Source organism: Populus trichocarpa, chromosome 12 (assembly GCF_000002775.5).
Source record: "Populus trichocarpa isolate Nisqually-1 chromosome 12, P.trichocarpa_v4.1, whole genome shotgun sequence".
NCBI lineage: Eukaryota > Viridiplantae > Streptophyta > Magnoliopsida > Malpighiales > Salicaceae > Populus > Populus trichocarpa.
In genome coordinates, this window is record NC_037296.2 from 10107628 (window position 1) to 10120902 (window position 13275).

The following is a 13275-nucleotide window of genomic DNA, read 5'->3' on the forward strand; positions in this document are numbered from 1 at the left end:
ACACAGGCATGGAGCAAATGGGAATGGCACAGGATAGACTTTGAATACCGTGGATTTTGCATATATTGCACATTTGCACTTGCAGAGAGTGAATAAATAGTGTTTTAGCTAGCTGAAAAGCTTTTTTACGCGTGTCATGGTAATTCTAGCTCCGTCTTATTGTCTTTAATTTGGTTCCAGACCCGAACCCAAATGCATGACCTAACCCAGATTTGGATGCACGGCATTCAGAGATGGGCGACGATACACAGCCTCTATTCAGACCCTTAAGAACCATTGCAGTTGATCGCCAGCGACTCATTCCAGTTTAACTTGATCACATGAAATCGGCAATCAATCCTCAGATGAAATATGTGAAAAATCTAGGAAACAGCTTATTTCAATGGCCATGAGCCAGGTACATGCAATCAGTGCTCCAGTGTCTATAAAAAGCAATTACAGAACAGAGAAGAAGAAACTAGAGGTAATAAAAATTGATTCATTGCTACTTCCAAGTCCCACTTCATCCGTAGGATTTTTACAAAGAAAACAAATTCAATTGAATGATTTCAAGTCATTCTATGAAAGATGAGACTATCTTATACTGCTATATAGCGTGTGATAAGATTCACAACAAAGGAACAATGACAGCATGAAATTTCTTATCCCACAAAGACCTATCGAGAACACATTTGAGCAGGACCAGCTCATTATTAATGCTGATTGAATTACACGGACGGAAAATATTTGTTTAGATTAAAGGGCAGGGAATAGAATTCCTCGCTCCTTGTATCACCCTTGAATGATTTGAATTTGGCCCACCAGTGCTTACCCCTGTCTTTCCTTATTGAACTATCTTTTTTATGTATCGTGTTGTCCAGGAAATAGGCCACGCAGCCCGCCACAAATGCTTCTGATGAGAAAGGAACGTTTATAATATCGTTGAACTGCCAATTAAGAAGAAGAAAAACACAAAATGCTTATCAGCCACTGGCAAGGTTTTCACAAAAGCTAGACAGATCAGGGGTTGAAAATTTTCATTCATACCCATCTTCCACTTGTGTTGACTGGACCAAAGCCCTTAATTGCAGTGTACTCATTAAAGTACTGTGGCACTGATAACCCCATGAAAATAGAGAAGCCTAGTATGAACTTTGTTCGGAAGCTGTTGAGATTACAGAACTGAAGAAAGCTAAGACCACCAGCACCTGGAAATCCATTGTAAAAAGGACAAATCATTTTACAAAACCAATGACTATATATCAGAGATTCACATCTGCTTGTGAATCAAAATATCAAGATATACATACCCACGTAGGCAAAGAAAAGGCAATATAAACCGGCAATAATGGGTGATGGAATTGAAGCAAAGACTGCCCCAAATTTTCCTACACATTAATGCGAAGTCGAACGATGTAAGTTACGAGTGGTATACCAACCAAAATGAATCATACATCAATACAAAAGGCATTCAACAAACTCATATATTGACTTACCAAGAACAGAGAAGAAAATCATGAATCCTGCAGATATCTGGACAACCCTTCGGCTGCCAACTCGTGTTAAGGCCAAGAGACCAGCATTCTCTCTGCACAGGTAAAGCTCAAGTCAATTTTGAAGTAACTTTATCTAAATTGATAAAAGCTCAGGCACTCGAAAGGCTTTCCTAGTGAATCTTACACGGATACAGAAGATCCATTTCCAGTTCCAAACAGCCCAGAAAGCAAAATGGCGACTCCCTGATGTAGAAATAAAATGTTAATAACAAATGTGATAAACTCAATATCCATCAGAATTATAACTTGCCAATGTGAAGATCAATTGTGTGCAGAAAAGACATTATGCTTTTGAATGACAATTGGCTCGTGTGCAAATCAAAGTTACAGGAATTTGCTTGTCCAACTCCCAGGAAGGACAATGAAATTCTGGTTTCACAGACAGAACAACTATCGTTGTTCTTTATGCTACAAAAATATAGTAATCACCAGAATATACAGCTAAAAGTTCCATATATAAATATCCTTTTCTTGTTCTTATTTAGGATAGATTTGCTAGGGAGGGTAAAGGGGGTGAAAATTACCCTAGGGGCTTTTACTTTCTTGGGTTTGGAAGAGTAGAGAGAATTGTTAAAGGGGTTACCAATTAACACATTTTGGGGATTTAATTGTTAATCTTCAAGAGGGAGAGGTAAAAGCTTAAAAGCTTTTCAAGGGGGGAAGACGTCTCTTATATTTTATCCTTCTTGAAGCTAGCACCCATTACCTGTCTTTTCCATACACTTTGCATTACAGACCCCCCCGATATATATTTCTTTGAAATTATTTATATTTCAAATTTTGATTTAACTCTTATTGGGCCAGCTGACACTCATAATTTTACAAGACTCTTATCAAGCACTCATAAAACAACACAACCTAACACTCTTTACACCCTTAAAACTTGATGTGTTAATATTTCACCTCCATTCTTTCCATCCTGCACACAACACAATTTTAGTGCATGTGCCCACGACTGCACATAACAGTGGCTAGGTATAACACTTTTCAAACAAATCTTTGAAATGAAAAGGTCTGTCTTGCTGTCACTAAAGGAATCATAGGTTGGGAGGGACATGGGGGGCTTTTGATCATTCAACAGCTTGAAAATGAAAAGTTATCTACTTTACGGATCAAATAAAATGTTCAGCTACACAACAGTAAGTCTATACACTGGAGTGCATATTTGATGCATGCTGCAGCAAAGCATGAAAAAGACATTCACACAATATCATAGACAAAAAAAATCATTCAAAACTAAAAAACTTAAAATATGCAGTTTCAATTACAAAGAAACCAATTCTTTTTATTACCTGCCAGCCAACACCACGGCTAAGAACAGAAGGTGGCATAGGAGTTGCACTTGCATACCTTGATACAGCAATAAATGCGCCAGTGGACTGTTTATTCATGAAAAGTAATTCAGTGAACTTACAAGATTAAATAACATAGTCAACATGTATAATCCACAGAATGAATGTTTGAACTGCATCACATGTGCAAAAAAGAAAAACCAGAAAAGAACAAAATCAATTAAAAACAACGTTGAAATTATGAAAATTGTAGTTTCCAAAAAGAACTTCTATCAATCTCTGGAAACTATTATTTGTCAGCTCATCCACATTACAACAATCAAATGATTTATTATTGTATTGGTACCACTAGTATATGGGATAGGCATTTACAATGACTTATCATTAAAATAGAATATCAATGAATGGAAAAATAATATCAGCAAACTAACAACAGTTGTGATGTTATTGTGTGATGCACTTTGATTCTTAGTTTAGGGCAATAGCATAGGACGTGCATGAGGGAGAAGTGAATATATGAATGGAAGAATGCAAACCTCTACAAGAGCAACAAAGGAAGCCATCATCATGGCAAAAGCTTCACCAGCATCAAATGAAGGTGCTCCCCATTGAAAGGGATATGGAACTCTTATCCTGCAAACCCATAATTCCATTAAGGAACACTTGATGCCATCCCATAATGCCAAGTCATGAAAAAGTACATTAAACTACATTAAAGCAAAATTAAGCTTTAATCAAACTCTTCATCCACTAATACCAATTAGAACCCAAATTACCCAGCTGATTCAATGAAATGTGCAAGGAATGAATACGGTTAAGACGAAATTTGTCATATTTATTTAAATCCGAATCAGATAATTGCATCACAAGCACTTCCTAATTGGACTATGACTACTAGTTCATCTAAGCAGTCTCCAACTATGGACCATCTAACTCTTGCCTTTCAAAATCAGCTTGTCCATGTTCAGACATAGCAACCAAGCTCATCAACAGAGGAAATGAGTAAAAAGAGCATTTAATTCACACTTTGATTTTCTCCTTGGATAAAATGAATAGGTAAAGTCCACTGTGTTCAACCTCTTCCTATACTGGTTTTACTCTTTATGCAGCAGAGTACCTCAATTAACAAACCGACAGGGATTTACAATCAATAGAAAGGACCATTGTAAAGGGATTACCAGGTAATCATGAGCCATGCCTATAGGTAGAAAGAAAAAATAATGACAAGTAAAGATCCACCTATAGCACCACTGGATATGGTCCAGCAGTGCAAGACATGGTTGATTTCCTAGGTGGCTCAAGTTCGAATCATTCCCCTGTAAACCAGGAAAAAAAAAAAGATCCCCCATATAAAGGATAAGCCAAGATGTAAATGCTAAATCATGCATCTGTTTTAAGATGCAGTGACTAACCATGGAGAACCATCTATAAGTCCAGCACGGTCAGTACGGCAAGTTACTTGTGTCCTTGGTGGTGCATCATTATAAGCACCACCCACTGTGAGCAGATGAGCATAAATCCATACAATCACCACCGCGAATATGACAGCAAAACGATCAAAGACATGTCTTCCTGACTTTATCAAATGGGGCATGTACTGCAAAACAAACAGTGACAATTAACTATTCATCCTAACAACAAATATTAGTAATAAAGTCATAATTAGTCAAAAGCAAGAGATGACAAAACACAGCGTGATCAAAATAGCTACAACTGGATCCATAACACAGCACAAATACCTGTGAAATAAATACTAAAATGATAAGCTCTGGAAGGCCAATCTCCACGCATTTGGCGACCTAAACATTTCAAAGTAAAACTTAATACCCACTGGTAACTAGTTTATACATCATATGCATGTGCATGAATATGTAGCAGACGGAAGCTTACCCCAGGAAACCCAAGCTCATACAGCCCAAAACCAACAAGGGCTACCAAAGGAACAGCTGACAGTGGACTTAAAAACCTGCAGGTAAAAAAAAAGAGCAACCTTGTAACTTTGTCCACTATGATGCAGAAGACCCTGCCAAAGTGAACATTACATATGGCATAGAGATGCAAATGAGCTACAGGATAAGCCAGAGCTTTCCATTGATCAGAAGTTCTGTTGATTCGCAATACATAGATGTTGATTCTATATGTTAACCAATCATTATATCTTCTTAGCATTAAATGCACACAGGGTGCAAGCACTGCTAAAATTTAAGCATCAATTCTGGTTCTGAACTAACCTGGTGACATTACGCCAAAGGCCACTGAAGCCTAGAACAATCTGGAGAGTTGAAGCAACAATGAGAGCACCTTGTGTTGCACGCATAATCCTCTTAAATTTCTGTGTAGGCATTAAAAGTCGTCATGAAGTGACTAACAGGACATTCATCAGTAACAGTAAAGCGGTGGGAGGGTCAGGTTAAAGTATATAATACACCCCTGCCCAGTCTATTTCGGACGTGAACCATTGAAATAGTGCAGCAAAAAATTTAACTGGGAATTAATACTAGCTCTTCTATATCATTAATAGAAAGGTGCCACTTGACATTCCAAACCACGACAACTTTATACAGCAGAAAATGGCAAGAAATAAAACCTCAACAGGATCTGGTTCATCACTAAATCGACCAGCAAGGATAATTGAAATTGTGGTTGGGACAAAGGTGTAAGAGCCTCCAATAACAGCAGGCAAACGAGTGCCAAACAAACTCTGGAGCAACGTGTTCAGACCAGCAACAAAGAGAAGTGTCTGGATCACCTCCGCCTTCTCTTTCTACAAAAACAACAATACGACCACCATACTCAGTTAAAGATAAACACGAAATATCTGCATAATGATTTTCCCCCCTGGCCTTACATTTCCTCCTCCCATCTGGGGAACGAGAGCAGAAGGGATGAGAACAGTAGTTCCAAGCATCACAAGGTAATGTTGGAAACCAAGTAGGATAGCTTCCGCTGCAACACACAATCTTGAAATAATCAAATGGAGGCAAACCCATTTCAGCGATGTATAAAAATAAGCAAACACAAAAATACTTGGTCCATTTTCAAACACTGTTACAAAAAAAAAGATCACTGACAAAAAACAGAAAAAAAAATACCAAATCTAATTTTTTTGGAAAAAAAAAAGACAGATTTCCTTAAAATAGAAATTGCAAAAAATAAAATGAACAGATAATATATATATATATATATATATATATATATATATATAATCAAAAAAGTAGTTGGGTTTTTTTCTTCCTTTTTTTTTTTTGAAAGGTGGGTTAGTGTATGCGGAATCTTGAAAGAAGAAAAGAGTAGGTTTATTTGGAGATTTTGAAAGAGTATATACCATAAAGAAAGCACAAAAAGCTACTTTGAAGTAAAAACAAGATTCAGTTCAGAGATAACAAAATTATACTTGAAAAAAAAGAAGAAAAAAGAACGAGATAACAAATACTCACGCCATGGAGGTGGACTCGTAATGCAATAATAAATGTTGGGAAGCTGCTCCTTTGGTGGATGTGGTTGTGGCTCCTCAGCCTTTCCTCCTCCTCCAGCCATCAACCCCTTCTTTCTTTACGAAACTGTCTTTTTTCTTTCTTTCCTTCTTTTTTTTTTTAAAAAAAGAACAGCAACAAAAGAGAGATTCAAAAGGTGAGCGAAGATGTAGTAAGAGGAAGCAGAACCCAGATCCCAAATCTCACAGAAAAAAACAGGGAAGCAGAAACAGTACTGAACTCAACTCAACAATGTGAGCAGGACCCAGAAATGAGTGAATCAACTCACTCCCTCCCTCTCTCTCACTACTCCTACGACTACAGCTACAGCTACCCATTAAGCATATAATAAGGAGGGGAAAGCAGAGGAAAAGAGAAAGTAAAATAGTTGAAAAAATTATAAGAGGCAAAGAAAAGTACCTTTTGAACAGCGGCTACTCCTTTATCTATCTTTTGAAAGCAAGAATTTAAGGTCAAATGCAAATCATGCACCCCACACCCCTCTTCCAAAGATAGAAAAAAAAAATGCAGTTCTTCTCTGAAGGTTGAAAGAGAGAAGGAAAATACCAGATGTTTTATAAAAAAAAAAACAAGCAAGAGATGTCTATAAAAAAAAAAACAGTGTGGAAGGTGTGAGGTGAAATCTCTCTCTCAGCATTTTTATTAATAAAGTGAAGCTAAGCTGAACACTCCACCGAATATTATTTAATGGGATGTGGATATATAATAGTGGTTTCTTTTTAAATTATTTTTTTTAATTTATTTTTAATATTAATATATTAAAATAATTTAAAAAATTAATTTTAGAAGAAAAAGACTTAAATTTTAACCTACTCCCAAACACCTCTTAATGATATATTATTATGCCAACCGGTAATCACTTGCCATTGATGTTATTCTGTTATACAAGCAATTACGGTCATCAAAATCATGGGAAGGGATCAAGGACGTCGTTTAATTTATTTTAATCAGAACGGCAGCGTTTTGGGCATTTGCCTTCACTTGAGGCGGAATCAAACTCTCCGTAATTAACTTCCCGATAAGGATGCATGGATGTTTGGGATAATAATAGATATTGGTTTATTTTTAATTCTTTTAAACAATCTAGAACTACCAAAAAATAATTAATTAATTTAAAACAAAAATAATTAAATTTCTCGAAGCCAAACACCTCGACCTACCCCTTGTTTTTGATGTTCAAAGCATACGTTCTTTGCATGAAAAGACGAGAATGGCCTTTAAAAGTTGGAGCCCATGTGGTTTTTGTCCAGGCGTTCGACACCTATCGTGGAATTATCGATAGGGGTTAAAAAAAATTTAAAAGACGTATTAGATTAAGAAAATTAGAAAAATATAATTAAAAGAATTAAACTGTAAAAAAAATTGATTAATTTATTATAATTTTTTAAAAACCAATCGGTTTGGTTTGATTTTGGTTTTATAAGCCTGAAACCAAAAAAACCGAACTGAATCCAAGCCTAAAAAACCGAGCCGAACTAGAAAAAAACCGAACCAAACCAAAACTGGTCGGTTTGAACTGGTTTTTATTTTAAAAAAATTGAACTGAAACTGATCGTTTTGAACTGGTTTTGATTCTAAAAATCCTAATTTAATTATTTAACAAAAAAAAACTAAACGAACCGAAAATAATACTTAATTATGAAAGGCTGGCAACCTGGGGGTAGATTGGACAATGTGGTGATGATAACTTGTGGAGTTGTGTAGCTGAAGAATATTGGGGGTGCCCCGGAGAGGCGGGGGGGACCCAAAAGAGGGAGGAGGGTCAAAAGGTAACAGCCGACACATTCTCTCTCCCTTATCAGCAGTAACCCCCGCCCCAGTCCCTGCTGTCTGTAGGACTCGATATTTTTCACTGACAACTGGCAGCCCTTTGGCTTGTTCTAGAGAGGGAGGGAGAGAGGTTTTCTTTTTTCGGGCAAAGCAAAACCCTAGCTAGTGATTAGCGAAAACTAAATAAATGAAGATAGCTTACGTAGTAGTGCACATGCCCAAGAAAGGTTGGTTATTGCGTTGTTGTTGGATTGTTTTCTAAGTAATTAAAAAAAAAGTCAAGTTTCTTTAATGATTCAATCTAATAAACTTATGACCATCTTCATTTAAATAAATAAATGTTAAGGGTTTGATTCCAGTCAATCTCGAATGAAGGTTAAAGAAGTAGAGAGTATAACAGCTTTTATATATATATATATATATATATATATATATATATATATATATATATATATATAGCCTTGAAAAGTAATTTTTAGCAAAAAAATTGTATTTTTTGGGAACGCCGGTTTACACCGCGTTCCAAAACGGTGCTGAAGCCTAAAGGCATGATCCCAAGTGAGCTGACAGGAGCGGCAATAGTTTATTTTTGTGTTTTAAAAATAATTTTAAAAAAATACATCGGTCTCGACTATCTTGGAAGCTAACGAGTTAGCTAAATGGAGGAGATGAATGGTTTGGACATGTTTCTTAATCTGTTTGATTAGGTCGGTATGGAGGTCAAACCAAGAAATGAAATTGGTTTTTAACTTGTCATGTAAAGATTTAGCTAGACGACTAATATTTGAATAGTAGTCTAGAACATAATTAAGATTGCCTAAAAACCTTTGTAATTGGGTTTTATTAGTTTTAAAAATTAATTTTTTTAATTTTTTTAAATTATTTTTAATGTATAATATTTAAAAAATATAATTTTAATATATTTATAAAAAATTATTTTAGAAAATAATTATTACACTCCCGATCACCACCAAAATCCTGAAAGTCTTGACTTTTGTTGCGCAAAATATGTAAAGATACGTGTTTGAATTCATGGGCGCTCTCCACCGACTTGATTATTTTTATGACCATACTAACCTCCGTTTCCACGTTTTATCTCTGTTGCGAGTTAAGCTACATTTTACATGCTGAACCGTTGTCGTTCGTTTATTGATAACGACACCTTCTTGCTTACTTTAATAACGCTCAAATTAAAGCACTTTAATATCCATTTTTCTTTGGCTCCATGTGATAATGCTGTTTGCATTGTTTTTTTCTTGAAAAATATCAAGTTAATAAGTTTTTAAATGTTTTTTTATGATTCTAATGTGTTAATATTAAAAATAAATATATATATATATATATTAATAAATATAATTTCACATATATTTCAACTAATTTTTTAGGATTCTGAAACTAATAATTAAATAAGTTTAATTTCAATATTCAAACCTGTAATTTTTAAAAAACAAATTGATTACTTAATTGACTGAGCTATATCATTTAGGATTTTGATTGTCAGTATAAGATTCTTGAATAGATGTTCGATGGTTGTCTCATCTACTCATTCTTCTTTTATGATTAGATAAAAAGTGTTGATGATCAATCATCGGGAATCTTTTTAATTGGTTATTGATTTTTTTATTAATCTTTTATTTTTATTTTTTTTATTAATATGTTGAAGGGTGTTTGGAAGCATGGTTGTTGTTATTTTTTAAATAATTTTTCGTGTTTAAATATGTTTTTTTATTTTTTAAAAATTATTTTTGAGATTAGTACGTCAAAACGATCAAAAACATGCAAAAAAAAAATATTAATTTTTTGCAAAAAAAATAAAATTAATCATGGTTAAAGACAAATAGTAGCCTTGTAAATTAAATAAAATAGGAATCTATTTAGAATGACGCCAAAGAAAAAAACAAAAGAAAAATAAAGATAAAGGACAGCTGTAAATAAAGTAATAAAGAAAAACTATAAATTCTAACATGTAAAAGAAAACGATAAATATTGTGAATAAACTGCATAAATAAATTGTGTATGTATATAGGTCTGACCATTATTTTATTATCTATTTATAAAGTCACATAGATTAAATTTCAAATAAACTATAAATTTTAATCCTAAGGTTTTTACTATTTGAATCCTAATTTAATTAATACTACTTATCTGCATGAATCACATTAAAAAAATAAAAAATACTAAAAAATATAATTCTTTTTTAAAAAAGCGAAACAAGCAACTAAAGAAAACATACCCGCAAGATATAGAATGTGGATAGGAGTGTGATACTAGTTGCTTTTCATTTCAAAACATATTAAAATAATATTTTTTTTTTAATTTTTAAAATTATTTTTGATATCATCACATCAAAAAGATTTAAAAATATCAAAAAATATATTAATTTGAAATAAAAAAAATAAAAAAAAATATTTTTTCAAAAATATTTTTGAAATTCAATATCAAATACACCCATGTAGATTTGGTTTTACCATGTAAATAGAAAGAGAGAGGCGCTAAGAAGACATAATTCTTTCAGAAACACGTCAGTAGTGGGTCTATGATGCATTTTATTGGCCAATTATAAGATTAGTATGTTAATTAGAGCTTAATAATGATGAAGAAAGGCATGATTTTGCTGGCACATTCCTTAATTATCCAACTCGATCCCCTGCTAGTCCTTTGTCAAGATTTCCTGCAACCACATGGACACCAATCTCGACTGATGCAACCGCAAGTGAGCGGCAGCTGGGTGGTCCATAAGGCGTTTGATTGCTTTATATAATTTCAATAATGCCATTTTGCGGTGGTTAGACACCAATTGATTGGCCTTTTGTTAAAGTCTTGGAAAGGTGAAAGTAAAGGGAAATGATTCTTCGCGATAGAGTTAAGGAAGGGATCACCTTGGAGCTTGCACATGTTTGTCACTTTTGTACCCGTCATTTTTTAAAGTTTTTTTTATTTAAAAATATTTTGTTTTTTAGATTTGAGGAAACCCCATCTCTCAAAAACCACATTTTGTGGGTTCAGATGAGTGAGTAAAACCTCGGCTGTCCCAAACTCTTACAAGAGGTGCACGCCCTGACTCAAACTTGAGACCTGCTGTGCAGGTCTCCAGCCCTTTGCCACCACGCTACATCAAAATAATATTTTTTTAAAAAAAATTATTTTTAATATCAGCACATCAAAACGATTTAAAAATATAAAATATTTAAAAGAGATATGGTAGCGGTTATTTATTAAAACTATTTTTCACTTAAAAAATTATCAAAAAAATAATTTTTTAAAAAATTAAAACATAAAAATAAATATACCGTCACTTGTCTCCTTGGAGGCATGTCAACATCATATTGGTAGGAGCCTTAAAAACCAATTTCAAAATCAAACCTCGTCTTAAATTACGGGGATTAGGAGCAAGGAAAGGTGGCGAGGTGATGTTGCCAAGACCATGTAGCGGTCAATAGAATATGTGATGCCAACGTTAGAGAGAGAAATGGGTACTGCCATGCAATATTCTCGAGAGTTGTGAGAAGGGTCTGAAGATCAGAGAGTGAAGAAAAAAAGTGCACGAAGAAGAAAACAAAAGAAAGAACGTGAGCGTTGCTTTCAGCCCTCTACGAGGGGAGACTCCTAGCACCCAACTTCCTCCTGCAGGGACCGACCACCGCTCCACAAAATTCTGTCCCTTTTGTGTTCTTTGTTTTTGTGTTTGGAATTATTATTTTTTATATTTTTAAATCATTTTAATATGTTTTAGTATTTTAATAAATTTAAAAAATAAAAAAAATATTATTTTAATATATTTTTAAATAAAAACACTTTAAAAAACAAAGACTAGTTGTTAGTTATTGGATGGAATGACCCCCCGCCCGATCGGTGGCCTATCTATATGGGATGGATTTTACGGGTTTTTATTAACGCATGCATCATGGGCACATATTCCTGTTGCGATATTACTAAATTTGAACCTCTCATTATAAATCATTACTCAACAAATCCATTAATATTCACAGCCGATTTAGCTAGTAGGGCTTTAGAATTGAATTGTACATGAACTTTGACAAGAGTCTCCGATTCTGCTGAGTGGAAAACCTGGAGCTTGGAAGAGTTTTTAAGTTCTGGCTGATAGACCAAGGATTCCCAGATTTCACCTTTTCTCTTCTAAAAGGAACACTTCATGATTATTGTGCCTGAAGTGGGCCCAATAATTACGAACACGAGCTCAGAAAAGTCCATCATCTGTGGCCCAGCTCATGAGCCCAATAAGGCTCAGGAGAAAGTTGTCGGATTAGCCCAATCTCTAAGGTTCAATTTGGACACGAGATCATAGGCCCAAATAGCGAACCAGCCGAACACCTTTGGTCTTGCTTTGACTGCCCCCGGAGCTTCCTTTCCCTGGATGTTTCTTCTCAACTTTGATAATTTCTTTCGTTTTTTTTTAATTGTTTTTTTTACATGTGATTCCATCTATATTTTTATTAATTAACAAAAACAAAAAAAAACAAAAGGAGAAGAGGGGTTTTAATGTACCTCCTCCTCACAGTCTTTCGGTCACTTCTTACTATAATAGTTTTTTTTTTAATTTCAATTTAATCCTTTATTAGTTTGATTGATAATTGAATTTTTTAATTTACTTTTTATAAGGTTATCCCAAACTCATGATTCGGATTATGAGTTTAACGAGTTAACTCGAGTTTTTTTCTTTTCTAATTGACTTTATTTTTATTCAATTTCATCCTTCAACATAAAATTGATTAAAATTAGACTTCGTAATTTGTTGCAGTCTGCTTTTTATGAGGTTATCTTTCATCTCATTACTCAGGTCACAAGTTTAGCGAGTTAACTCTGATTGACTCGAGTCGTATATTCATGTCTTTTATTTGTTCGATTTTTTTTTCAATTAACATTGGGTTGATTGAAAATCGAATTTCATAATTTATTTCAATTTACTTTTTATTACGTTATCTCAATCTTATGATCTAATTTGCGAGTTTGATAAATTAACCCGAATTAACTTAGGTTGTTTTTTTGGATTTTTCAATTGATTTTTTTCATTTTCATCCTTCAATATTAGGTTTATTGGAAATTGAATTTCATAATTTATTTTTATTTTCTTTCTATAGGGTTATCATGATTTCATGACTTGGTATGCATGTTGACAGGTTAACTCGGATTGACCTGAATAGATCTAATATGTTGTTGTTTTAA

At 34.0% G+C, this 13275-nt stretch overlaps 1 protein-coding gene across 3 annotated transcripts; it reads right to left on the reverse strand.

Annotated features, from left to right (window-relative positions):
* Nucleotides 1-458: 458 nt before the first annotated feature.
* Nucleotides 459-6979, reverse strand: LOC18103772 (nucleobase-ascorbate transporter 6). 3 transcript variants are annotated; one of them, XM_006376777.3, is made up of 15 exons: nucleotides 6721-6979; nucleotides 6265-6410; nucleotides 5676-5773; nucleotides 5415-5591; nucleotides 5059-5159; nucleotides 4718-4793; nucleotides 4567-4626; nucleotides 4240-4424; nucleotides 3364-3460; nucleotides 2828-2914; nucleotides 1660-1718; nucleotides 1476-1567; nucleotides 1290-1367; nucleotides 1027-1187; nucleotides 459-926 (listed from the first exon to the last, which is right to left on the reverse strand). In XM_006376777.3, the coding sequence occupies exons 2-15, from the start codon at nucleotides 6362-6364 to the stop codon at nucleotides 708-710; spliced, it is 1590 nt and encodes a 529-aa protein (XP_006376839.3). In that variant the 5' UTR covers nucleotides 6365-6410; nucleotides 6721-6979; the 3' UTR covers nucleotides 459-707. The 3 variants fall into 3 exon arrangements, with proteins under 3 accessions (XP_006376839.3, XP_024438450.2, XP_052302106.1); XM_024582682.2 differs by having other exon boundaries at nucleotides 6265-6402; nucleotides 6721-6890; XM_052446146.1 differs by lacking the exon at nucleotides 6721-6979 and having other exon boundaries at nucleotides 6265-6676.
* Between the last annotated feature and the right edge of the window lie 6296 nt (nucleotides 6980-13275).